The sequence below is a fragment of the Peromyscus maniculatus genome, chromosome 3 (genome assembly GCF_049852395.1).
Source record: "Peromyscus maniculatus bairdii isolate BWxNUB_F1_BW_parent chromosome 3, HU_Pman_BW_mat_3.1, whole genome shotgun sequence".
Classification (NCBI taxonomy): domain Eukaryota; kingdom Metazoa; phylum Chordata; class Mammalia; order Rodentia; family Cricetidae; genus Peromyscus; species Peromyscus maniculatus.
The window spans coordinates 35,239,946-35,266,383 of record NC_134854.1 but is presented as its reverse complement, the minus strand read 5'-3'; the positions used below and the strand labels follow the sequence as shown (position 1 = coordinate 35,266,383).

The 26,438-nt window shown below is 37.6% G+C and overlaps 1 protein-coding gene across 1 annotated transcript in view; it reads right to left on the bottom strand.

Annotated features, from left to right (window-relative positions):
- Window positions 1-15,496: 15,496 nt before the first annotated feature.
- Gnat3 (G protein subunit alpha transducin 3) overlaps window positions 15,497-26,438 on the bottom strand; it is a 46,081-nt gene continuing 35,139 nt past the window's right edge. Inside the window, exons 6-8 of the mRNA XM_006971082.4 lie at window positions 20,051-20,180; window positions 19,695-19,848; window positions 15,497-16,214 (exon numbers count right to left, since the gene is read on the bottom strand). Of these exons, the coding sequence (XP_006971144.1) occupies window positions 16,024-16,214; window positions 19,695-19,848; window positions 20,051-20,180 (475 nt within the window). The 3' untranslated portion in view covers window positions 15,497-16,023. The remainder of the gene's footprint in view (window positions 16,215-19,694; window positions 19,849-20,050; window positions 20,181-26,438) is intronic.

Below are 26,438 nucleotides of genomic sequence, written 5' to 3'. Positions count from 1 at the left end.
GTATGACTACATTAGAAATATACATATAGCATTTTCTAACAATATCAGTTTCAAATTTGTATACAATATAAAACAATCCAATCCAATGTAAAGTATTTAAAACTAGTAATTGTCTTTTTCTTTTCTTCCTTCCTTCCTTCCTTCCTTCCTTCCTTCCTTCCTTCCTTCCTTCCTTCCTTCCTTCCTTCCTTTCTTTCTTTCTTTCTTTCTTTCTTTCTTTTTCTTTCTTTCTTTTTTTAAACAAGAACCTTAAATCTAATCTCCTTTGCTTAGCCTTTTTCCTAACCCTTGACAACAACTTGTAACCAACCCCCCTAAACAATGAAAATTATCCCAGACCCAAAAACCATTAAAAAGACCAAAAAACCACCCGCCCCACACCACCTCTTTGGGAATGTGGGCGTCGTATTCTTAAAATTGCTTCCTGCTGGGTATGAGCGAAGTTTTCTTTATCCTGAAAGAAAAATTTTAGGTTAATTGTCAAATTCTAGGAAAGGTAACTATATCCTTCATTATCCAGTCTGTGTATAATGCCAAAGTTCAGGGTTTATCTCAAGTCCTTATTCAAGTAGTCTTTGAGACTGGATCATCTCAGCTAGTCATATTAGATATGTTTTAAAAATTGAGCAGAGATGTTTTAGACAGGTCATCTTCAAACCCTTCAGAGATCTACAGAATATGGCATTTAAAATGTTTTAATAACTTAGAAAATTTTTCTTTTTTGAGACATGTCGGCTCCTGGCAGTACCAATCTACATCAGAGAAAATATGGGCATTGAAGAAACTGCATATGGAGTCAACTTTCATTGTGGCAAAAGTTAGCCACTAGATAACAAAGTATCCTCGAATCAACAGGACAAAATGGACAGACAGGACACGAAACAAAGGACTACTGATTCTTCCTAAAACAAGTGTGGTTATGGCTTTATCAAAAGGCATCTTCTGAGGCCAGGACAATATGGCACCATCCCTGAAGTGGCCTTCGCAATCCAGAAAAGGTACAGTGCCCTTTTCTTCGAAGGTAGCTTAACTGGTAGAGAGCCGATGGCTTCTGTTGTGCAATGGAACAGCAGCTGAAAGCTCAGGCCTCTTGATAGTAGACTGGCATTTAATAGAAGGATGTGGAGAAGAAGGGGATGCTGAGATGAAGCCATATATACACAGCCAAGAAGAATGGACAGCTGAATTCAAAAACCATCAGCAATTTCCAGAATTTAAAATCCTGAATCATGACAGGACACTAGTGGAATTCAGGTGTTTCTGTTACATGGACTGCTCTCACCCAATGTGAGGTTGAACTGTTGACCTTCTGTACATCCTACTTCACAAACGAGTCTGTCAGATATGCTAAGCCTATAGGCTGAAAATGATGCCCCAACACTGCGGAAACCTCAGGTGACTGTCCAGGCAGCTGGCTGTTTCTGTCAACTCACAAATTTTTTAGAAGTTGCTTGCATGCACTTCCTGTTTTTATTTTTGTTAGCTAATATTATTTCCTTCTTGGGTCTCTGAGGGGGTTGAAGATTAGTCAATTATAGTTGAAAATTAATTAGGATAGAAAGTGCATTAGATACATCTTAGATTTACCAAAATAGGATAGATAATGGAATTATTTTCTCTGATTTGTCAAATACCTATTTAGGTATTTATTACTTGTATATATTGTATATAGTTATTGTACTTTTATATATAGTTTTTCTTGTGTTAGTTATAACCTTTTGCTTTTTTTCTTTTTATTAAAATAGAAAAGGGGAAATGTGGTGGTATTCTAATTGTACTGAAATGTGATTTTAATTGTATGTTAATAAATAAAGTTGCCCGGGGGTCAGAGCTATTAGAGCCATAGACAGAGTGTGGCAGTGGTGACACACACCTTTAATCCCATAGATCTCTGTGTGTTCAGGCATACAGCCAGCATTGGAGACATATGCCTTTAAGACCTGGGGGGCTGTACATACAGACAGTGATGAGGCAGTCACGTGTTTGGGGTTACAACCAATGAGAAGGCAGAATGACTATGAAACGACTTAGACCCAGGGAAATAGTCTCTTTCGGGAAGCTAGGACCACCGCAGGAGGAAGGGTGAGATTTTAGCTCTGAGCTCTGACCTCTCGGCTTTCTCTTAAAAAAAAAAAAGAAAAAAGAAAAGGCAAATTTGACCAGCACCACATTAATGACATAATAGGGTTAGATCTCTAATGGAGTGAATATAAAGGGAATAACATTTTTTATACATGCTTTAAGAAAAAATGCCTTCTGTCTTTTTCCAATATTTCTCCCTTTCTCTATGTATGTATCTGTAGTAATACAGCCTGAAATAAAAATCAGTTTTATCTCCAATAGATTCACAAACCTTGTCTTGTTTTTATTGATTCTTGTTTTTTCTTTTCTTTAATTTATTTGTTTTACATCCCAACTTCAATTTCTTGTCCCTCTACTCCTTCCATTCCCTCTCCCATCCCCCACCCCCTCAATCTACTCCTTCTCTGTTTCTGTTCAGGAAGGGGCAGGCCATGAGTATCAATAAAGCATGGCATATCAGGTTGCAGTAAGACTAAGCACTTCCCCATGTATCTAAACTGGGCAAGGCAATCCAGGATGAGGAACAGCTTCCCAAGAGCTAGCCAAAGTATTAAGGAAAGCCCTGCTCCCATTGTTAGGAGTCCCACAAATAGAGCAAGCTAAACAACTGTCACTATATGTAGAGGGCTTAGGTCAGTCCCATGCAGCCTCTGTGAGTTCCCATAAGTCAGGTCAGTTGTAACTGTGGGCTTTCTTGTGATGTCCTGACCCCTCTGGCTCCTATGATCCTTTCTCCCTCTCTTCAGCAGTACTCTCTGAGCTTAGCCTAATGTTTGGCTGTGGTCTCTGCATCTGTTTCCATCAATTGCCGAGTGAAGACTCGTGGATGACAACGGGGATAGTCTCCAATCTGATCACAGGAGAAGTATAGTCCAGGCTGTGTATTCACTATCGCTATGAGTTTTCTGTATTCTTAAGTACACTTTAAATTTCATCTGACTCATGTTTTGCTAATGGCAGAAGCACATTATCCTCCTACATAATAAGGAATTTGTCACTTAGTTCTTCAAGTAGAAAAATACATTAGTTAAGGTTGAATGCTGTTAGTTTGCCTATATCCAATAATATGTGATTTATCCTTATCCAACATGTTGCAATTGAGTCTTATACATTTTACAGCATTATCCTTTGGGAAATACCAGCCTATATGCTAACATTTTTCTAGGTTCAATGGTGTGAGTTAATTGCCTGGAAAATAGCTAGATCTAGAAACCATGTTACGATTATTGCAACACCATTTAGTGAAAGATTATAGTGTCAAGGACGAATTCTGCTCAGATGAATAACCTCACATTGATTTTATACAAAGGGAAAAATCTTTTCCTAGGTAAAGAAAGAAATTTGCCTTTTACTCAGTATTTTATAATGCTAATAAATCAGACTAATAGAATTTTAATGGTTCAATTTTGGAACAAGTAAGATTTCTGCTCAAGCAAAATTTGTGTTTAAACATTATAATTTTGTGACTTAAACTCAGCCATCTTCTGTTTTAGAACTCAAGGTGTCATCTTTATTCATGCTTAATTTACCATGTAGAGTCAGGATGAACACTGCTTCCCTGGGGAATACCAAGGGACTCTCCTTAGTCATAGATTTTATTTGTTTTAAGAAAATTGCTTCTCAATTTTTTTCCTATAGTAACTATGCTCAGTTCAGTGTTGGTTACAGTCACAAACCACTGTACACAGTGACCCTGTCAGGCCTAATAGTGCTACCTCTGCTGGGAACTGGACCTTGTCAGTCACCAAAGCTGCCTCCCACTGCTGTGGATGCTTCCCATGCATGCAGTCTCTCTAAAATAGTACAGATAGTACATTTGCTTCACTGAAATTTGACTTAGGAAATCATCACTTTATGCCAAACAGAACTGAAAATCAAAAATAGGAAAAATATTTGCAGCTCCTGCACCCCAAATAAAAAGCTATGACAAAATCCACTTAATGATATTATTGTGGTCAATGTATCCATCCAATTTCCCTAAAGCGTGCTTTTCAAAATACTAGCCGAATAATTATAAGTTCTGATGAAACTACTGTCTTTCATCCTCAAAGACTCCCAGCATTAAAGAAACTGATTTAATTGTATTAACTCCTGTATGCCAATAACGTGCTTATTGAAACTGATTTCCCGTCTTAGATCATTCAGACTAATATAATAGACTATCATGTGCTGGGTGGATGGTAAAAACAGTGTTTATATCTTACCATTTGTGAGGCTGGAACTCCAGGGGCAAGGCTCTGGAAGGTTTATTACAGCTGAGTGCTCATCCTGGTTCATAAAGGACTATCTGCATTCCTCACAGGGCAGAAGGCCTGAGAGTCCTCAGAACAGACCTCCTTCTTTGCTGTGCCTCCCCCCCCCAACCCATTCCGTCTCCTCCCCTCTCTTCCCTTTTCCCACATTACCTCCTGCTCCCCTCCTCCCTTCTTCTTCGCTCCCTCTCTGCATCCCTCCTCCCTTACACTACCTCTTCTCCCCCTTCCCTCACCATGTCTTCTATAACTCTTTTCAAAGTGCCAGATCTGCACAGAGGTTTAAGCTTGCTAAGACCCTTCTCTCTTTAAGATATTTATATTATATATTAATACATACAATACTATACATATTATATATGAACATATATTATATATAATATATTAACATAATATTAATATATATTAATTTTTGAGATTATAATTTCTCATTTCCCTTTTCTCCCTCCAAACCCTCATTTGTATCACATTCTGCCCACTTTGCTCTCTTTCAAATTAATGGACTCCCTTTCTTTAATTGTTTTTACATTTGTGTGTGTATGTGTGTGTGTGTGTGTGTATGTGTATATACATATATATGTGTGTGTGTGTATATATATTCCTAAATACATTAATATAACCCTTTCAAGCCATGTAGTATTACTTGCATGCAGGTTTCCAGGGCAGGCCATTTGGTCTTGGATAGCCAGTTGTGTTTGTCACCAGGGAAGACTGTTTCTCCCACTCTCAGCGTTCCTTGGTTGTCTGTAGTTTTTTGTGTAAGGTTGAGGCCTCATGAGCTTCACCCCATCTATATTACCATGTCTACTGTTGTCAGCCTTGTTCAGCATATGTTTAGGAAACCATATTGGTGAGACTTCAAACTCCGAACATTTCTGGCAGTCAAAATCTCACAGCAAACTCCACCTGACAGGGTTTTGCAACCTCTTCTGTAATGATTCCTGAACCTTAAGTGAGGAGATGTATTAGGGATATCAGTTGGACTGAGCTTCACAATTTTGACTCTAATTGGTTGTGGTCCTTATAATGGTCCCATCTGTTGCAAAGACAATTTTCATGATGAGTGGCAAAGACTGCACTATCTGTTGGTAGAAGGACACATCTTGATTGTGTGGTCAGGAGTTATGCTTGTTTAGTAAAGTGGCAGGTGTAGGTTCTCCTTCAAGATCCATGACTTCTCTAGCTCTAAGTAGTTGGCTAGGTTTCCAGAGCCAGGAATAATTTTTCTCCACTTTCTTTGCCTCTTCCTTGTCCTGAGGTCCTAGACCATGATGCTGGAATGGTCTAAACTTCTAACATACAGCAGTACAAGAGCATGCCAACCAAGTTTTATGCCACTTTCCTTGGTAACTGTTCGTCTCATAGATGTAGACACTCCTCTCAATATTTCACCATGTCACCCCACTTATTGCTGTAACCTAAACTATATTATTAATGTTGTCCTCATGTCAAAGATGTGGATACAACAGAATTAAAGACCTCACTGCCAAACTTCTGTAGTCAGCTAATTAAGGCAATCAATCTGCTTAACTGTCCATTATGGCTTAACACCATACTTGAAAGGAACAAATCACTTTTCTAGTCTGAAAATACCCACTTTAAATAAGAAATCTCACATATAGCCAGATGGTCAGAAATAAATAGTGTTTATTGAGTCCTAGATGGTATGACTTCTTGTATTTTACTCATACAACTGTATATCAACACAAGCACTCTGTTAAGGCACATTTCTTGCTCAACCTCACCTCGCTTGCTTTTTGACAGCTACAACATGTTACAGCTCTGAAATTGATGTCACAAATAGCATGTGGCTATTAAATATTCTAGCATCCTCTGCTTAGAGCACTTGTAAAATGCAGGGAGTTCAGTGGGGAGTTTTGCTGTCCTTGGTCATAAAGGAAATACAGGTATTTGCTGAACCTCTGCTTAGGCTGAGTTTGAAGGTAGACTTCTGGAATAAAACCCTAGGCCAAAAAGAAAATAAAAGAAACTTCTGGACTAAAAATGCTGCATTTAGCAGGTTACTATCCCAGTTGCATCCTGTAGACAGTTATATGATTATCAGCAAGTCAAGTTGTCTACTTTCACTGTTCTTGCTCTGTGAGAGTTTAATAGAGTTTGCACTGGTTGTAATTCAGTCTGGCCATTATGCTTGGGTAAAATATGTATTTCAAATTGCTTTTATGTAGCTAGAGTTTTCCTGCTTTGCCCACAGTCAGGACAAATCTTTGTCACCCGCCAGTCCCACAGCTGCTCAGATCCAACCAAGTAAACACAGAGACTTATATTGCTTACAAACTGTATGGCCGTGGCAGGCTTCTTGCTAACTGTTCTTTTATCTTAAATTAACCATTTCCATAAATCTATACCTTGCCACGTGGCTGGTGGCTTACTGGCGTCTTCACATGCTGCTGGTCATGGTGGCGGCTGCAATGTCTCTCCGCCTCAGCCTTCCGCTTCCCCTAATTCTCCTCTCTCCTTGTCCCACCTACTTCCTGCCTGGCCACTGGCCAAACAGTGTTTTATTTATTGACCAATCAGAGCAATTTGACATACAGACCGTCCCACAGCACTTTTAAAACAGAAAATGTTGCTATTTATATTCTTTTAAGAAAAGTAAAATCAAGCCAGCACAGACTGAATGAATGAATGGTAGAAATCATTCAATCTATCTTAGAATAATCCTAATGTATATGTTCATTAATAAAGTCCTGGAAATAGTAAACAACGAAGTATAACTCATAATTTAATTGGAGTTTGTCAGTTTAAGAAGGACTAAGAAGTCTGGTGGTGGTAACACACACCTTTAATCTCAGCACTCAGAAGGCAGAGGCAAGTGGGTTTACACGAGGCTGGTCTGGTCTACAACAGTATGAGTTCCAGGACAGCCAAGGCTACACAGAGAAACCCTGACAAAACAGGACTAAGATAACTGTAGGCCTCACTAGTTTAAAGAACACAACACACAAGACTTCATGTTTGCTTTGGGTGGCTTAGATATTTCATGAAGAAAGAGATAGTTCCTTGTCTTTGGTCATATTCAATTGTTTAACTTGCTACTTGTAGGGAGAAAGCAAAACCCTTCAGTATTGTGTTGTTAGGCCTGTTGAGATTATACATTTCAAGAATAGTGACAGAAGAAAGTAAAACTTTTGAGATGAGTTTTATTACATATGAGCATACATACACATAATAAAGATACCTATATGCATATATTTTAATGATTAATATAAATTATCATAATCTTCAGATGTCAAAGCATAAAAATAAGTGCATAAAATATTACCTTATTTTTCTATGCCCTTACTAGGAAGGCATTAATATTTATTCAGAATTTTGGTATTAAAAATGATCACTAAAATGCTTCAAAAGTATTGATTTTCATTTGAACTTTAACTTAAATACTAAATATTCTTATATATCACAGTGAGCAAAATCGTCTATGGAGATATTTTAAAGTATTTTAATATTTTAAAAGAAAAATCTAATACATTATATTAAGCAGACTATGAATTGGAGTTGGCTTATTTTCTACTTAAATCTGTCAATATTAAAGCACCATTGAGGCTGGGGCTGCAGCTCCATGTAGGATACTGGCTTTGCATGCTCTAAGCCTGGTCAGTTCCTAGCAATAGAAAAAAAAAGAGGAAGGCCAATTAACCTGCCTGAGCCTTATGCAGGCTATTCTGCTAGTTTTGCACTGAACATACTTTCCCATACTTTTTTCTGGAACATAGTTTGTAATCGTCTAAAATGTTACAAATCATGCCCATTTACATGCTACCCTTTTGTGGTGACACATTGTGTAGCCTAATAAACTTACTGAGGATCAGAGGACAGAGCCAGCCACTAGATTAGACATAGAGATCACGCAGTGGTGGCACACACCTTTAATCCCAGCACTTGGAATCTCATGCCTTTGCTTGGGAAGCACACACACCTTTAATCCCAGGAAGTAATATGGCAGGACATAGAGAGGTATATAAGGTGTGAGGAAACAGGAACTCACTCTCTTTAGGCTGAGGATTTCCTAGAGGTAAGAACTAGCGGCTGGCTGTTCTGCTTCTCTGATCTTTCAGGCAAGTTTTGTAGTGTACACAATATATCGCCATACTCTGTTATTAACTTCAAAGCTGGTGATAATTTGAAGAATGGGTAGTTTAGGTCTGTACAGGTGTTGGAGATCAAGCTCATGTGGCCTGAGTACAAGTAGTCCTGAAGCTTGATGTCAGCCTTATCACAGCTACCAGAAATTCTATTTATTTTTGTTAGTTCTTTGGGCATTATACACAATTATCATTGATCATATTGACTCCTTCCCCAACTCCTAGAATCACCCCCTTAAATACCCAAAAAACTTTGTGTCCATTTTTTGTAACTAATTAAGTCCAATTTGTACTGTCCATACTTTTTTTTAATGTGTACATAGTTACAGTATTAAACCAAATCCTATACCACCACACCACTTGGCATTATTATCAACGGACATCACTATACCCATAGGTAACTGCATGCCACAACCCTCATCAGAGAAGATTGAGTTTGAAGTAGATAGTGATTAACACAAAGACCCACAACTGATCAAGGAGCATAGAATGAGAGAGAACAAGGAAGACTATTTTTCCTGCTCTCATTATACCTCATTTCTCTTTCCAAATCTATGGCCTCTTTTCTTAATTGTCATCACACCCACATACACATAAACCCATTCAACAAGACTTTGGTAAAAGTACAATAGCACTCATATATATATGTATGGAGAAAGTGAGGGAGGAGAGAGACGGGGAGAAATACAACCTGTCTAGTCAGTCTGTTTAATGCTATTTGTGTGCATTTATCTGTGGGTTGGCAATATGGTATTGGATAACCATTGGGGGACTGGGGCTCTTCCACATAGAAGACCAATTTTCCTCTTGTAGCTCATTGTAGAGGGTTGAGTCCCTGTGAGCTTTCCCCTTACACACTCCCACACCTGTTCTTGTTGTTGTTGTTCAGGTCCTGTTCAGGCAGCTCTGTCATTGGGACTTTACAGGTGTAGCTTCTCTGATGTTGCAAATCAAAGTAACTTTGTGTAACAAGCTTTCTTTTCAGACGATCTTTGGATCACCAGCCCCCAAATAATGACATAGAGACTTATTATTAATTACAAAAGCTTGGACTTTAGACTTTTTTCCAACTAGCTCTTATAACGTAATCAACTTACGTTCTGCCACATGGCTTTTACCTCATCTCAGTACAGCACATCTGACTTGTTCCGAGTCTGCTGGCAAAATCTGTGTGCCTTGATTCCTCCTCCTCTTCCTCTCTCCCCAGAAATGCCTCCTATCCTCTCCTGATTAGCTATTGGCCATTCAGCTCTTTATTAAACCAATCAGAGGCACTTTAGGCAGAGACATATCTTTACAATCTACACGAATATTCCACAACAACTTTGAGATTTCATCTTACCCCAGTCAGAATCACAAGGATCAACAAAACAACTGACAACAAATGCTTGCAAGGTTGTGGAGAAAAGGAAACCCTCATTCAGTATAGGTGGGATTGCAAACTGGTTCATCCTCTCTGGACATCTGTATTAAAAATCCTCACACAAAAAAGAAAGAAAAAGAAAAGAAGTCTGCCATATACCCTGCTATACCACCACACTACTTGGCCTTTGGTCAAAGGACTCGACATCCTACTCTACAGATACTTTCTCATCTATGTTCATTGCTGCTCTAGTCACAATAACTAGGAAATGGAAACAAACTGAATATTCTTCAACTGAAGAATGGACAATAAAAACCTGGTGTATCTACACTCTGGAACACTATTGAACTGTAAAGAAAAATGAAATTTAGAAGTAAATGGATGGAACTGGAATGGATCATATTGAGTAAGGTAACCCAGACCAGAAAGATACACATTTCAATCTATCTCTCATCTGTAGTTCCTAAATCTTCAGATATGAGTATAATCTAGAGTAATTTCAGAACCAAGAAAAGCAAAAGGGAGCCATGGGAGTGGAGGTGTGTCCAAATAGAGGGGAATAGCAAAATACAAATGATTTAAAGGGGAAAATGGGAAGGGGGCACTTTAATTAGGAAGAGGAGAGATAAATACAGAAAAAAGGAGACTAGAAAGTAAAATAAGAGGAAAGACATCTGAAAAAGTTATAAGGAACCATATAATTTTCTGTATAGCTAAACTTATACATAATTCTGTTTTCATAGTTGAAAACAGGAAGCCCACTTCAATAAGAAATCAAGAAATATAGAGTTTCATTATGAATGGTACTCACCTTGGAGTCCAGAAAACCAGATGGTTAATATGTCAATAAATAAAATCACAAATTTAAAGAAATGATTATTTGAAATAAATAAAATTATTCAATTTGTACTAGAACTACCCTTTAAACAATCAAACTATTACAGTTGGCTAAGACTTCTCTAATTTTTCTGTATAGAATTCATCCTTCAGGAAAATTTATTTCCAGAGATTCTTAATGAAATGCCGTATGGGTGATTTCTTGTTTGTTTCCCCGAGTCTAATGAAATCTTATAGAAGTGCAGAATGTTAGCATTTAGGCATCCCTGCCTAATGGCATGTGTGTCCTTAGGGTCCGGATAGGATAGTTCCTCAGCTGCAGCCACTAATAGTAACTCCTGTGTGCATTTTTTTTAAAGGCTTGTCTTGTTCTCTTCTGTTTCTTTCTTTTTCTTCCTTCACTCTCCTTTGCACGTACCGGTCTCTGACCTCCTCTCTTCTGCTTCTCTCCCCTCCCCTCAATAAATCTCCCACGTGGGTCTTGTATGGTGTGACACCTTCCTGCTGTTTTTTTAAAATACAACAGTATGAACATTCAAAATAGGTTCATGATTGAACAAAGGGGGTAGTGTGACTTAGCAAAGCCTCTTTGTTCTAGCTCCTCTTCACATGTCTGTCCCTTCATCCTTTGCCATGGGGAGAAGCAAAGTCTGGTCTTTAGAGAAAGAACCGAGAATTTCCTACGTCCTCCTCCAGAGGACAAGGTGGGAGAAGTTCAGAGACGTCTTTACTCATGCTGTGGTCTGAGGTATTGAGGCACCACACAATGAGGAGCTGTGTCCTAAACCCCATCACTGAACTTTCTGTACCTACAGAGAGCAGTATTTTTCAGAACAGTACTTTTTGCTTATATTTACTGTTGTGGAATGTAAATGATTTGTGGATATTTTGATGATGAAAGTATCCACTTTTATTTTGAATTGTGGAAATGTCATGCCGTTGCTGAAAGTGTCAGGGCCATACATACTATTATATATGAAAAGAGATGATAAGGGATAGCCTGCCCATCTGTGGACTCTGGATTGACAGACTTGCTCTTTGCTTAACTCTGTAAGGAACACAATTGTTTCTTTGCTGGTGAATTATCTTATATTCCTTGTGTAAACATATACACTTGCACATCTATATATTTAAGTGGAATAAAATATTCTGATTTTAAAAAATTTCCTATTTAATTGTTTGTGTTTGTGGGGACATGTGAGTCACTGTGCACATGTGGACATCAGAACACAACCTTTAGAATGAGCTCTTTCTTTATCCCATGTTGGTTTAGGGGATCAAACTCAAGTTGTCAGGCTTCGGGCCAAGTGCCTTTATTTTGGAATGCTCTCACCCACCCAATACACAAATGATTAATTTTGTAAATAGAATTGTATCAAGCATAATCTTCTCCTCTGGACATGGTGCTCTTCATAGCAAACTTATGATGAGCATATGTGCAGCCAGCTAGGTATTTTCTCCAGTCTGAGACTTTTAATGGGTTAAAATTTAAATATTTTCCATTGGCCATAATAGAAAATCTTTAATATTTGAATTTTTTTCTTGCTCAGAAGAAAAAGCATAGTATTATACATTGAAGCAAAAAAAATGACAATTTTCAGTCACATATGTGTGCTTGCTTTTACAACAAATTGACCACTTTAGAAAATATGTCTTTCAAATAAAGTAATGGTTTTGGCTATGAGTCTCATACATTATTCCTCATTTGAAAGGTTCATAGTAATTAGAGGGCCATTACTGTCCCCAAGATGTAAGTTGGGGCCTTTTATTCTTTTATATGATTCTTTTATTACTAAACTGGTGTGACAAATGTGGCTGGAAGGAAAATTTGTGCCATTACAAATGTGAAATGTGTCAGCCCAGCAGTGTCAGGAAAAAAAAAGTGTCACAGGGAGTGTTTGCCTCTGATGATGGCTGAAAACAGAGCATTGTAATAAACAGAGTAATAGAATGTCTGCCATATTTGCCATATTTAAAGAAGGACATTTTTCTGTAATTTATGTTTTATGAAAAGACATGCATTAGTGAACAGTCAGTAGGTTACAACTCAAAGCACGGTAGTTGTGAAACATCAGATTATTTTTCCTATTCTCAACATTGTGAACTAACCAGTATTTGAAACATAGTATAGAATAAGGAGAGGTTTAAACATTAATCACCTCTCAATTTTAAACAATTTTAAACAATTAAAAGCAACTAAATGTATAATAAGACCATGCAAGGAATATGCAACTGCATAATTCTTCAGTTGGAGATGCTTCAATGGTTTGTCACGTATGACTTACATTATTTACTGTGATCATCAGGAGACCAGCACATACTGTTGGGCTAGAAGGACAGTATGAAGTAAGATTCTTTATATGCTCCTGATATATATTTCATCATTGTAATCATTGGTAATTCAAACTACAGCTGCAACATTTGGTTTGGAAATATAATGTAAGTGTGCCCCCATGTGGCTGCAGAATCGCCTGTAAAGAATGTCTTCAGAAAAGGCATCAGTAGAAAGGGCTTTTTTAGTGAATAATTCACTGTAGAATTCATCTAAGTGACAGGGCTCATAACTTCTGTCATAATTTTTACAAATATTACAAATATTTTATATCTCTCACTCACACATTTTCGCCCATGTCTCTCCAATTCTGAAGTGATAAAGCTACACACACAAAAAAAGTTTTATTTTTCTTGTGTTTATATTGCTAGCTGAAGTCAAGTTGGAGTAATTCTCAGCCACTGTTTCAAGATACATTTTGTGCTTAAATGGAGTGATGGACCAGGAAAGAACATTTGTACTAGAGCAGGTTCAGGGTCTAACAATTGTGGTTGCCCATTTATGAGATGTATGAAGACTGTAATTTGTTTATACACTTTGCTCATCAATAGGGTAGCTGACATTTAGAATAAATATTTTCGATTCTACAGAATTTGGAATTCCCTTTCCAGGAAGCATCTTGTCTCATAGTCACCATCTCTCACAATATTTTGATATGAAGGTATCATTTCCCATTTATCAGTCCCCTTATTACTCTAGTCTGAGTACTTGTGTGCAAAGTCTCATCTGCTGACCAGTTCATGCTCTGGAGAAGCGCCACAGTGACTGACAGTGCTCTCTGAGATAAGTCCATATCAGATTTCTCATAGTTCAGTGTGTCTGCATCAGGCAAACATAGGCACAAATAACTAATGCAAGAAAGATGGGGAGCATTCCCATGCTAGGAGGAAAGACTCAGATAATAGAGGAAGGAGGCATTATTACAATCATGTGTATACGTGTCTGTGTGTCATTCATTTCAGCTTGACTGTCCCTTATGTGTTTGAGTACGTGACAGTAGAGCAAAGTCTAAGGATGCTTCTTTGAGATGTTTTAAGATTACTGACTGTCCAATCAGGACACTGAATGTACATTCAAGCAGTGTTATAACTTCAGCCAATTTAGCGTCACTGTTCTTTATGGGAATTTATCAGGCATTAGTCATTCTTCCCATAGTTTTATGTCATCACTTTTGTTAACCTCAAATGGTGGTATCTATAAAAATAGATTTGATTTTAAAGATTACAATAATAAAAACCTGAACATTTGTTTTTCTCCCTACTAAAAATTCTGCCCTTTAATTAAAGTTTATATCTAGTACAATTTTTATATTGTGTCAGATTTTTTATGTTCAATCATGAAATTGCAAGGAAAAAACAGTAATCAATCAGTAATTACTTTGTCTGCCTCTCTCTTTTCTAGAGCTCAAGCTTGCTGGGAATGATGATGCATGCTTGTAATAACACCAACAGCAGAGATGGAGCCAGAGGAGCAGGCAAGAGAGGGCTGTATGGTGAATTCAAGACTATCCTGGGATACATGAATTCAAAAAACAATTATGTATTTTATAAAGACAAATTCAACCATTTTGATTCTTCATCAGAAAGTGAAAACTGAAGTTAAGTCAAAGTGAGACCAAAATAGTAATAACCTTAATATTTCAAATAATACATTTTCTCCATATACTAATAGAAAAATGGATTAGAGTAGGAGAAAAAAAGCAGCAGATGTAGTTAAAGCATTTGCTTTCTAAATTCAGAACCTAATGGCATTGCCATAAAATGCCATCTCCATCAAAATGTTGGCTGGTAGTCATGTAGTTACTGATCCTCATCCAGAAAACTCTATCAGATATCAGAACTAAATGATTCTTCATGCTCTTTTTTCCTTGAAATCTTATACTCTGCAATAATTTATAGCCTCCAAAGAATTTAACATTAAAACTGATTATATTTTAAGTAATTTTTTTACCTCTTTTGTGGTTTTTAATGGGGAGAGATAAGGCACAGACAACCCAGTAAAAATTGTTTCCTGACTTTGGATGGTTCTTTGTGTTTAGACTGGAAATTTGTGCTGTGGCAGTGAAATAGCACTTTTGAGAGTCAGAAATGCCAAGGGCTACCTGAGCTGCAGATTGGCCAGTGTTTTTTTTTCTTTGCATCACTCTTTTCTTGTAAAAGAAATCCAATTTAATCTCTTATGAATCATAAATTTCACTGTTCTAAAAGTCTGTTTTATAGATCCATTTTCACAAATACAGAAGGATGAATGACATCAAAAAGTGATTTAAGATGAAAGCACTGACAACTTTATATTTGTGTAAGTAAGACACTTCAATTTGTAAGGCACCAATAATATAGAGTTAGAACAGACCACTCAGTTCCAATAGAGAATTTCAATAGCTGTCATTTAAAATTCTCCTGTTTGCTACTATTTTCAAATCTACAAAATAGAAAACATTCTATTAAATAAATCTTTTTCTCTTAAAGTCTAGAATTGTCACCACAAAGCTCAGGTTATCACTTTTAATAATACCCCATGCCACTTAGAAATATTGTACATATTTATTTTACATTTACAATTTTCCATCAACAAAAGCATGAACCATGTATGCCTTGTGGCAGCCTAAATGAAGGGTAGATGGCCAAGTTTTATGCACTGTATCAGTTTTGTACAGTTCCTGTAGTACAGACATGGCATTGAATGCTTTTCAAAATGTAGCTAGGGAAGATGTTCTAGCACATTCTGTAATTTATTCTATTATTAAAAATTGGCCACTTGTAGCCCATCTCCAAGAAAGTTTAGTTACATGAATGCATATTGTGATAGTTACCAAAATACATCACATTCTAGATAGAGAACACAAGAAATTTTACCTTCCATGCCCCAAGGAAATAAAACCTTAGCCAGATACAGGTGATAATACAGTAACATTTTTTTTGTGTGTGAAACTTTTGTTTTATAATGCTAGTTACATTTCTAAATAAGTTAGTATCTACTGGAGCTAGTCACACAGCACCTTTGATGTCTTGAACAGACTACAACCACCACAAATGGAAGAAAAGAGGTTGCTCAGAAGAGCCCACAGTCTTTGAGATTCTCTTTTATTATTATGTCTGTCACTGCATCAAACACGAATTTGACGTTTTGTGTATCAGTAGCACAGGTCATGTGAGAGTAGATTTCCTTATCTTCTTTTTTTAAATTCAGATCTAGAAACTGGTTTTTGATGTAGTTTCCTGCATCTTCAAATGTATTTGGTCCTTAATGTACAAAGAAATGAAAGGCATAAACATTAATCACATCATAGAAATCATAGAGCTATAAATAGCATCAGCGAGTTTTAGGATTAAGTAACTGTGCATTGCATGATGCTGTCTGAGGTATGGAATCTTAATGTACATCACCTCTGGACCACAAAGTCAAGGTGTCAGAGGTCAGATTTTAGGGATGTCAGCTCTGCTGGGATTTCTGAGAGTTATATGTTGATTCATTTAGATGCATATATAAAAAAAATTAAAGAAGACAAGGTTGTGAATCTGTGAGGCAGGAAAATGGCCATCAGATATGGGAGGAGCAAGAGAGAGGGGGGAGAAATGATGTTTATAATTGAAGTTTTAGAAAATTATAATTGAAGTTTTAAAAATTTTAAAAGCTGATGTAACAAGGTGAGTGATACAAATAACACACACACACACACACACACACACACTCTTTCTCTCTTTCACATACTGTGTTCCTGTGGTTATGCATATGCTTTAATACAAGCTAAAAGAGAAAATAAGTGAGACTATGGCAAATTAGGTTGCAGAAACAGGTAGTATTGAGCGAGGCCTTAAGAGAGAGTTGAGAAGAGAGAGGAGAAAAATGATGAAGGAAAACCAAAAAGTACAACTAACTGATCATGGTCTGAAACATCCCTTCTGCCAGTCCTTCTAGATGGAGTTGGGAAATAGATTGAACTTTGGAAGATCTGGTCAGATGCAAATGAATGAGATTTTGTAGAGGCAGTGTACAAATCAAATAGAAAAAGTGGTAAGGAAGCTCATTGTCTTGGCTGCAGGGCAAACAGAGGAGCTGAGCTGAGCTGTGGAAGACCGTAGAGAGTGCCTCTTGGCTCCTCCATCCATGAGAAACTTTGGTAGAATAACACCCAGGTCAGATGGAGAAGGGGAGATATTAATTAGTTAAGCTGACAACCATATCAACTGATTGGCTCCACACCAGAATATACATGCTGAGGCCATGACCAAAGGCACCCTAAAGACTTTCTAATGGGACAAAATGTTTGCTTTTGTACTTTATTGTTGTGAGAAGCAAAATTCTAGGTGAAAATAAAGTCTTCAAACAATATAACACAATTATGCTTGGAAGGTGGCTTGGGGCAAAATTCTTGCCTAGCATGCATAGGCCAGGAGTTCAACACCCAGTTCTAGTGAATAAATGAACAAATAAATAAACAAAAAATACAATAACATAAAATAAATAAAATGAAAGTTAAAAACTTGGAAAGTAAATATTGACAGGAATACAAAATCACAGAAATTGTAATCATTGCCAGTGGGGATGCAAAATGTTTCAGTTACTGGGGAAGGCTGGACACTGTAATCCCACTAGTTTGAGATTCTGGAAAATATAAAACTATAATAATATTTGAAACATCTGTACTTACTGGAGTTTGGAAAGAGGGTTGAGGGTATATATAGGCAAAACCTAGGTGACTGTAGGACAACAGAACTATTTCATATGATATTATACTAATTCTCTAGTTTCTATCTGAATGTTCCCCAAAGGCCCATTTGTTACAGGTTTGATCCCTAACATGGTACCATTGGAGGAAGTAAAAATTCTTAGGAGGCGGGGCCTCATGGGAGGTCTTTTTGGCTACTGAGGATGTGCCTTCAAAGGGGATTGTGGGGTGCCTATCTCTTTCTCTCTTGCTTCCTCTTGACAGGGAGCTAACAGCCCTATTATGCCACACTCCCTTGCCACAGACTTAAAAATAAGTAACAGGGCCAGCTGACCATAGATTGGTACTTCATAAACTATGAGATTTAAAAAACTGCTTTTTACTTTGTGAGCTGATTTATCTCGGGTATTTGTTATCTTAACAGAAAACTAATTAACATGACACACATTTAGCAAAACACATAGAACTATCAGACACAGAGAGCAAACCCTAATTACACTGTGGATTTCAGTTAATTATGTGTCAACATCATTCTGTCAATCACAAGTGTACTACATCAATGTAAGATGTAACTAACAGGATGCCAAGGCAGAGGAAACTGAGGAAGTACATAAAATTTCTGCTCTCTCAAAGTATTTATTTCTCTGTGAATAAAATCTGACCTAAGAAACTATTAATTATATATCCTTTAGCTATGTCTATATTGAATCTATACCATTAAATATACATTTATGATTAAATTTATTATGTGATAGATGTGCAGATATTATAAATGATGTTTGTGATTCTAGAATGACACACACTAAGTAAAAATTAACTAGCATAGTTATCTACTTTGACAGACTGCCGTGTCAATTTATGTTTAAATTATGACCTTTTCCATCTTAGATAATTTTATCAACAAGAGTACATCTAAGTACTTAAAAATTAGGTCTCTAAAGATAAATCAACTCTTTGGTGTGGCACGACCTTAGCAGTTACCGACTGATGGGATCAGCCATCAAAAGTAGGAACCTCAAGAGACCAGAGAAAGAGACGTACCACTCTTCTCAAATTCATTCCTGCTGCTCATTGGCCACACTGTAGACACTGAAGAGCCACCAAGTTCCAATGTGACATTGCAAGCTCTGGTTAGGGTGGCGCTAGAGTGATGTTGTTATACTGAAGGTAATGCAGCTTGCAGCATCCTTGGATGTGCATGCAGAGTAGCTCCTCTCTCCTATCAACAGTTTCCAGTTTGTTCCATTGGGGTTTGCTCTAATTTACACAATAAAGCAAAGCTCCCCTCTGTTTCCAGTGGGAATCACAGGTGTTAAGATCCAAATAGGAAGGCTGGGGAGATGGCATCATTGGTAAATGCCACACAAGCACGAGGGCCTGAGTTTGGATCCCCAAAACCCATGCTTAACTCAGTGTGTAGCACTGTGTTTCTGCAACCCCAAGCTTGGAGTGAGGAAGAGGGTAGGGACAAGTGGATTCATGAAGGCTATTGGTCAGCCAGTTTATTTGCATAGATGAATTACAAGTTCTGTGAGTGACCATGACTCAAAAAAATAAGGGGTGGGGGACTGGGGATATTGCTCAGAGGTTAAAAGCACTTGCTACTCTCATAAAGGACCTGGATTTGGTTCACAGAACTCGCATGGTGACTCACTATTCTTTGTAATTTCTAGTTTCAAGGTATCCAGAGCCCTGTCCCAGCCTCCATTATGTAGACACAGGAGGTACACATAAACTCACACATATACATGGTGAGAATTAATCATTTAAAGGTGAAGAGTGATTGAAGACATTAGATATCAGTCTTGAGATTACACAGGCATGCACCCAGTTTTCATGTACACCAAACACACACACACATACACACACACACACACATACACACACATACACACACACATACACACACATATACACACAGACACACACACACACATACACACACATAGACACACACACAGACATACACACACACACCGTGGGGAGGGTGTGACACACAGGAACATTGGTCTTACACCAGCTTGTTATCTAGAATGGAGGGAAACAAGGTTACCAGTGTACTCTGGAAAGCAGATGCTGAGGTGCACCCTGGTTACTTTTTCCTGGAAGAGATCTTTCTTGTTGAGAAACAGAACAATGGAGGTGGTCGCGAAATACTTGTGATTACAGATGCTGTTGAACAGGTGTAGACTTTCATGCATTCTGTTCTGTGATGTAAAGAAAGATAATGTGTGATGTCATTACCTCAGAGTTTGGGCCTGGACATCACAAGGGCCTAGATGACACCCACGTTTGTAAGGATTGTGAGGACCTTGGGCTGGGGACTACTGCAGCACTACCACTGGACAGCACCGATTGGGGTGCCTTGGGTGCTCTCCTCCTCCTCCTCCACTGTGGCCTCGGACTTACCACCTCTTCATCTTCTACAAGCACCATGTCATAGGCACTTAGTGCAGCACAAAATATAATGCACGTCACTCCTTCAAAGCAGTGGATCCATTTCTTTCTCTCTGATCTCTGTCCACCTACATCAAACATTCTTTAAAAAAAAATAAAATGAATAATTAATGTCCAAATTTTGTTGAATTGTTGACATTGACTGAATATTTCAACGTATTTAAAATGCGTTCTTTGATTTCTGTTGCATAATTTAGGCTGATAAAGGACTACAGAAAAAAGGGAAATTTCATGAGTGTAATCATTCTCACACTAACTTGAGCATCTGGAAATTTTAAAGCAGTTTTAAATGAGTCTTAGAACATTTTGAAAAAAGCTTATACATATTTTTAAGAACAAGTAGACTAGAGAATTGGGTGTGTCGTTCTGATACTAAGATTCTTTCTGCTGTCTTCTTACATTTCTTTTTTATTCTAACCGTTAGCTTGTATTCTGTGCTAACACTGATTTAAATCAGCTTATATGAAGATGAAAAGGTATGATCACTATTTTCAAAGTTCTTACTGGTTGGCACAGAGATATACATGCAAATGATCATAATATTATGTAATTAAATATTCAAATATTCAAAAAGTATGTCAGTACAGGGTGGGGTTTAAGTCATTCTGAAGGATCATGGAAATCACTCACAGGAGGTGTTTGAACATGTGGACTCAGTTCTACTTTATTAAATTACCAGAAATTGTCATGAACAGAGAAAACGGGTGAGTAGCTAGCACTCACTCTTTCCTGTTTCTCAGTTACTGCCGTCTAAAATGCAATCTCTTTTGCACCTCCTTCTTTACAGCTCTGCTCTCATCAAGTCACCAACACTTCTCTCAGGACTAGTGTGGAAGAACCCCAGCTCATTGCCCTCCAGCTGCCCCTCCAGCCTCCAGACTCTCCCAGCACTCACACCTTCGTTTAAACGTCCTGACTGTTGAATGAACATGACAAATTCACCTTCTTGCTTGCAACTTTTTCATGGATTCTATGTCCCTTAGAACAAGAAACAAACTTGTGATGCCTCACAAGCTGTTGTGACTGTTCTCATCCTCATTGACCTTGCAAGGCTGTTTTGTGTCATGTTCCTCTCAACACAGTAAAACCATGGTGCTCCCTTGGTTTAAATAATACAGATATGTTTTTCTGATGGCTCAGGACTCTTTCACAGGCTCTCCCCTTTTCCTGGGACATTCAGTTTTCTTTCCCTTTCAATTAGTTAATTATTCTTGACACAGAGTCTCCTGTAGTCCAGTGTAGCCACGCACTCACTGCGTAGTTGAGACTGTCCTTCCTTCCTGCCGGCCTTCACTCTCCAGGTTGTGGGATCACAGGCATATGACACCATACTGGGCTCCCCTATTTTATTACTACTTCTCTCTCAAATTTCATGTTTTGCTACCAATCTCTTCCACAGAGGAGGCTTTCTGAGAATTTCCTTAAGTTCTCTCTCTTCATTTCCACTTACATTGTGTGGCATCAGTGTTACTTTATGGGATTCATGCCAAATAATAAAAAATATGATTTGTTTGTTTAACATCTACTGTTTAAGAGAACAGCAGCCGTAAGGCAGGGGCTCTATGTAAGCAACTGTTTCCTTTACATTCCCCAGCACCTTGCCTGGCATGGGTACACATACAATAAATTTTGCGAAATAATTGAACAGAGACCACGTTGACAAAATAAGTGGACAAGGTCATGAAAAGCACATTTACATTTTACAAGTATCTAGGTGTGAGATAGTGGAGCATATCTGCAGAAAGTGACTTAAGCTTTTAGAATCAAGAAGAAAAAGTTGAGCTACATGACTCAAAAACTACCGTTTCCTCACTTATTCGTTTTCCATTTAGCCAAAGTTTTCTTTTCTTTTTTTCTTTTTTCCTTTCAGAGCTGAGGACAGAACCTAGGGCCTTGCACTTGCTAGGCAAGTGCTCTACCGCTGAGCTAAATCTCCAACCCCTTAGGCAAAGTTTATTGAATGTTTCTAATACCAGACACCAAAGACTTAGCCTCCAGAACTTCCAATCTGTTATTGGTGGAGTATAGCAAGTAGGGAAGGGTTGCACCTGGAAATGCAGCAATCAGTAATTACAAAAATGTCTAAAGATCTTTGAAAATGAGGAGCTAAGTTTTACAGGTGTCTGGGGAAACATTTCTGGGTAAAAGCAACAGAGGAAACAGCAAGGACAATGAACTGAAGGACTCCCAATAAGCTGCTTGTGCTGGCTAGTAGGAAGAGCATGGGAAACTTAGGTTTTATATTGTGGTCCCTGGCAGCAGGGGTGGAGGTTCAAGATCTTAAGGAATTTGTATGGAAGATTGGCATTGTTTGTTTGTTTATTACAGTACTAAGGCTGCTTTAAACTGAGGGCAGAAGACATATTCGATAAGGTAGAAACTAAGTTATAAGTTACAGGGATATCATCATATTTGAGACAGAGATGATAATTATTGAAACCATCCAGACTGTACAGGCTTTTAGGGTGATGATACTTAGCCTAATAAATATAATTCAAATGTTTTCATAAAAATAATCGAAGTACAATGTTTTGGGTGTGGTAATGAAATCAAGTCTGTAATTCCAGTACTCTGGAGGCAGAAGAACAAGAATCAGAACAAATTCAAGACCACACAGTCCACATAGTAAGAGGTTGGCTAAAAGAAAAACAAAAATTACTTTTTACTTCATATTTCCCACATAAACCCCGTAGATAAATGAAGCTGAGTATGCCCACTGATAAGAGGGGAAACTCCAAAAAGTCTAAGATTTAACTCCAGACTGGGAAATACAAGTTACAAGATAAGAACACTAATAACATAGCTATCATCTTTGGAGCAAAGAAAAGGAATTCCCCATAAGTCCCAAACCAAACTCCAACTATGCTACACTCTTGGGCATGTGAAAGAATCATTGACTCTAAGCCCTGGAAGGAGGAACCTTTAAGAAATGTACAGCTGGTTTTTATTTATTTATTTATTTATTTTTTTATTTTTCAGATGTGTTCAATTAACTTATTCAAGGTTGTTAATCATTGAATGTTTGCTGAGGCCATGTGTTTTAGGCACTATGCTAGGCAATATAAGAACTAATTTGTATGGCATTTTCCCCTTATATATAAACCGATTTACTATACCAGCTGTTCCTAACTAGTCCTAGCACCTAGAGTTAGCTACCAAGTAGTCTCTGATGGGGGAGGGAGTGCTGGGATACTATCTAGTTTGCTCTCTTCAGATCACACAGCCGTTTTTTCAGCAGATAGACAGATCAAAGGGCAAAAATAAAGTTTCCTCTGAGATATTTCCCCAAATTTCAACAGAAATAGTTTAGACCTTATGGATTCCAGGTGTTTAAGTTATTCTCCACTTGCTTATTTGTTTGCCTATTCTGGATCCTTGGATGATGTCAAAGGGATGTGATTCTGTGGCTGAGCAAGGTGCATTAAATGTGGGTTTTCCACTGGCTCTAGAAAGCACATCACTAAGCTGGTGTTCACGGTAGCCTTTTCCAATGCAACTGTCACTTGAGTCACATTCATAGATTGAAAGAGATAAGTACAGCTTTAGTTCTAGCTTCTTCTTGGATTCTAATCCTCTCTCCAATGACTGCTTAATGGAAAACTAACTAAGTGACCACAGGCCCAGAAAAATGGAATCTCATGAATGGGTGACTTAGTTTTCAAGAAGAATACATTGGTTCCTTTTCACATGAGGAATGGCATGGAACTCAAGGACATGATGTTAAATTCTGTCCACTAGCAGGACTTGGATTTGCTGGAGCACTTGATTTTGTCTCTTTTAATCAGCTTTTGTGATCTGCAGTCAATTGCCATTTATTCTGAATTGCACTTACTTTTTTAACTCCCATCACATTTTAAATCAAATTATCTTCTAATCTTCAAATTCCGAGAAAGACTTTCTCATCAACTTCAGTTTTTTTTTTTTTTTTTTTTTTTTTTTTTGGTTTTTTGAGACAGGGTTTCTCTGTGTAGCTTTGCGCCTTTCCTGGAACTCACTTGGTAGACCAGGCTGGCCTCGAACTCACAGAGATCCACCTGGCTCTGCCTCCCAAGTGCTGGGATTAAAGGCGTGAGCCACCACCGCCCGGCATCAACTTCAGTTTTTAAGAACTGCTCGGAGCTATTGCAGGTGACCTAGTATTTTACCTTAGAGATAATGTTAGGATTTCTTGAGAATTAGCTTTATTTTATGTTTGGCACAGGTTCTACTACTAAGTAAAATGATAATAAGGATGATCAAGATATGAGAGTTCTAAAAGGAATTTTGTGGAGTTCATAAATTCACCAGAACGAGGACAAAAGCACTGAACACACTCGCATACTTATTTCCTGTGTATACTTTTCATCACGTTCATAAGCACAGTGATGTCAAGTGGCTGTTCTCCAACTTGAGTCATATGAAGAGTCTGTGGTGATTTTCAAAATGAAAGCAAACCATTCACCCCACTGGCTAAGTCCTTCCCTTCTCGGGGGATCTGACAACCTTGCAGTAGACTGGTAATCCACAGCAGGTATGAGAGGGAGTTCTTCTTTTCAGGTAAATAAAAACAGTGGAGACATATAACAGTAGTGAGATTACCTTATCATTGTATAAACATTGTATTTGAATTGTGTGTTCTCCCTGAGAAACAAAGTGGTACCTATAGTTGTCTTTGCTATGATAACACCTCTTTGTATCTGAAGAAAAAATAATATTCTGCCCACTAAAACTGAGCCTTTGACGAGTTGAGCTAAGATTTTTTAAAAATTATTATTTTTTAACCAAACTCACGTCAGTAAGATGTGGAATTTAAAGAACATGCCCTCAACTCTGTTCTCTCAGCATTAATCAGCTTCCCGTGAACATGTTTAACAAGCTCAGCTTGCTTTCAAGAAAGAGAGGACAATGATTATGTAGTCTTTGTCCCTAGTGACACAGTGTTCTGAAAGTCCATCTTTGAGTGAATGTTTATGATCTTCCCATTTATGACTCACGTGAGTCACAGCACTGTTTTCTGTACAGAAAAACACAGAAGCTTGGGGCCAGAGTGCTCTGCACGTTTATCTAAGCCATCTGCTGTTATTGAACCTAAATGTTCATTAGCAAATTAGATCAAGGTCCAGAGAGTTGTTTTTATGTTGATTCTGCTGGACATCACATTAGCTTTGTTTCACAATTATTATAATGATTTATTTCTCATATATATTTAATTTTTTTTATTTTGTTTTTTTTCAAGACAGGGTTTCTCTGTGTAGTTTTGGTGCCTGTCCTGGATCTTGCTCTGTAGACCAAGATAGCCTTGAACTCACAGAGATCTGTCTAGCTCTGCCTCCTGAGTGCTGGGATTAAAGGTCTGTTTCAATGCCACCCAGCTTTATATATTTAATTTTAGCTTCTTATAAAATTTTAAATTGAGGTCTATTTTAAAGAACTATAAGTTAATGTAATATCTTCAAATAAGCTGAAGACTAGCAATTTTTATATATATATAAACAACCAAAAACATTGTAATAATTCTCTGGAAAAAATTAAAATAAGAAAACCATCAATATTCACTACCTGGGTGGTTTAATCTGATCAGTTCAAACCGGCAAGTTAATGAGAGGAATGTTCATGCATGAATATCCTGAGTCCCCTGAATGAGAGCTTTAAGAGTGTTGTATGGAACTTGCAGTCCTAATTTTGGATATTGGGGAGGGGAGTGTTTGTTTAATTTTTTAGGAGGGTCTTATAAATTTTTCAAATGTCTGATGGTAAAATTAGGATTCTTAATGTTAAAAGAAAGATTTTAAATTATTGACTAGTATATAAATAAAAATTAACAAGCCAGGATTTTAAATGATAGCCAAATATTGAATTTGTGATAAATTGTGCATGATATTAGCAGAGGGCAGGCCACCAGAGATATATGACTGGGTTAAACAGCTGACTGGACAGTTTGGAAGGCTGTTGAATTTTATGGGTTTATGTCAAGTAGCTGACTAAATATTTGATCACATAAAGGTACTTATGCTTTATGTTATAATAGGTTAGTATGAATAATTTGACTATTTCAATTACTGAAAAATCATTATGTAAACTAGGAGAGCTAATTATCAGCCAAGCTTCTGCAGCTCATTTGTGATACATGTCACGGCTCCTCCTAAAGGCACGGGGATCTCTGAACAAGCACCATTTCTAACCTTTTCGAATCTCTGGCCATATTAAAAAAATTGCTAATCTGAATAGGACTTTATTTTGAACTATTCTGTTAAATGATATTTGTACAAGATGCTGACTTAGTGAGAATTGGTTTAATATCTTACTATGGGTACATATGAGAACTTGAGTTGCTGAGCATGTGCCATTATTATACACTCAC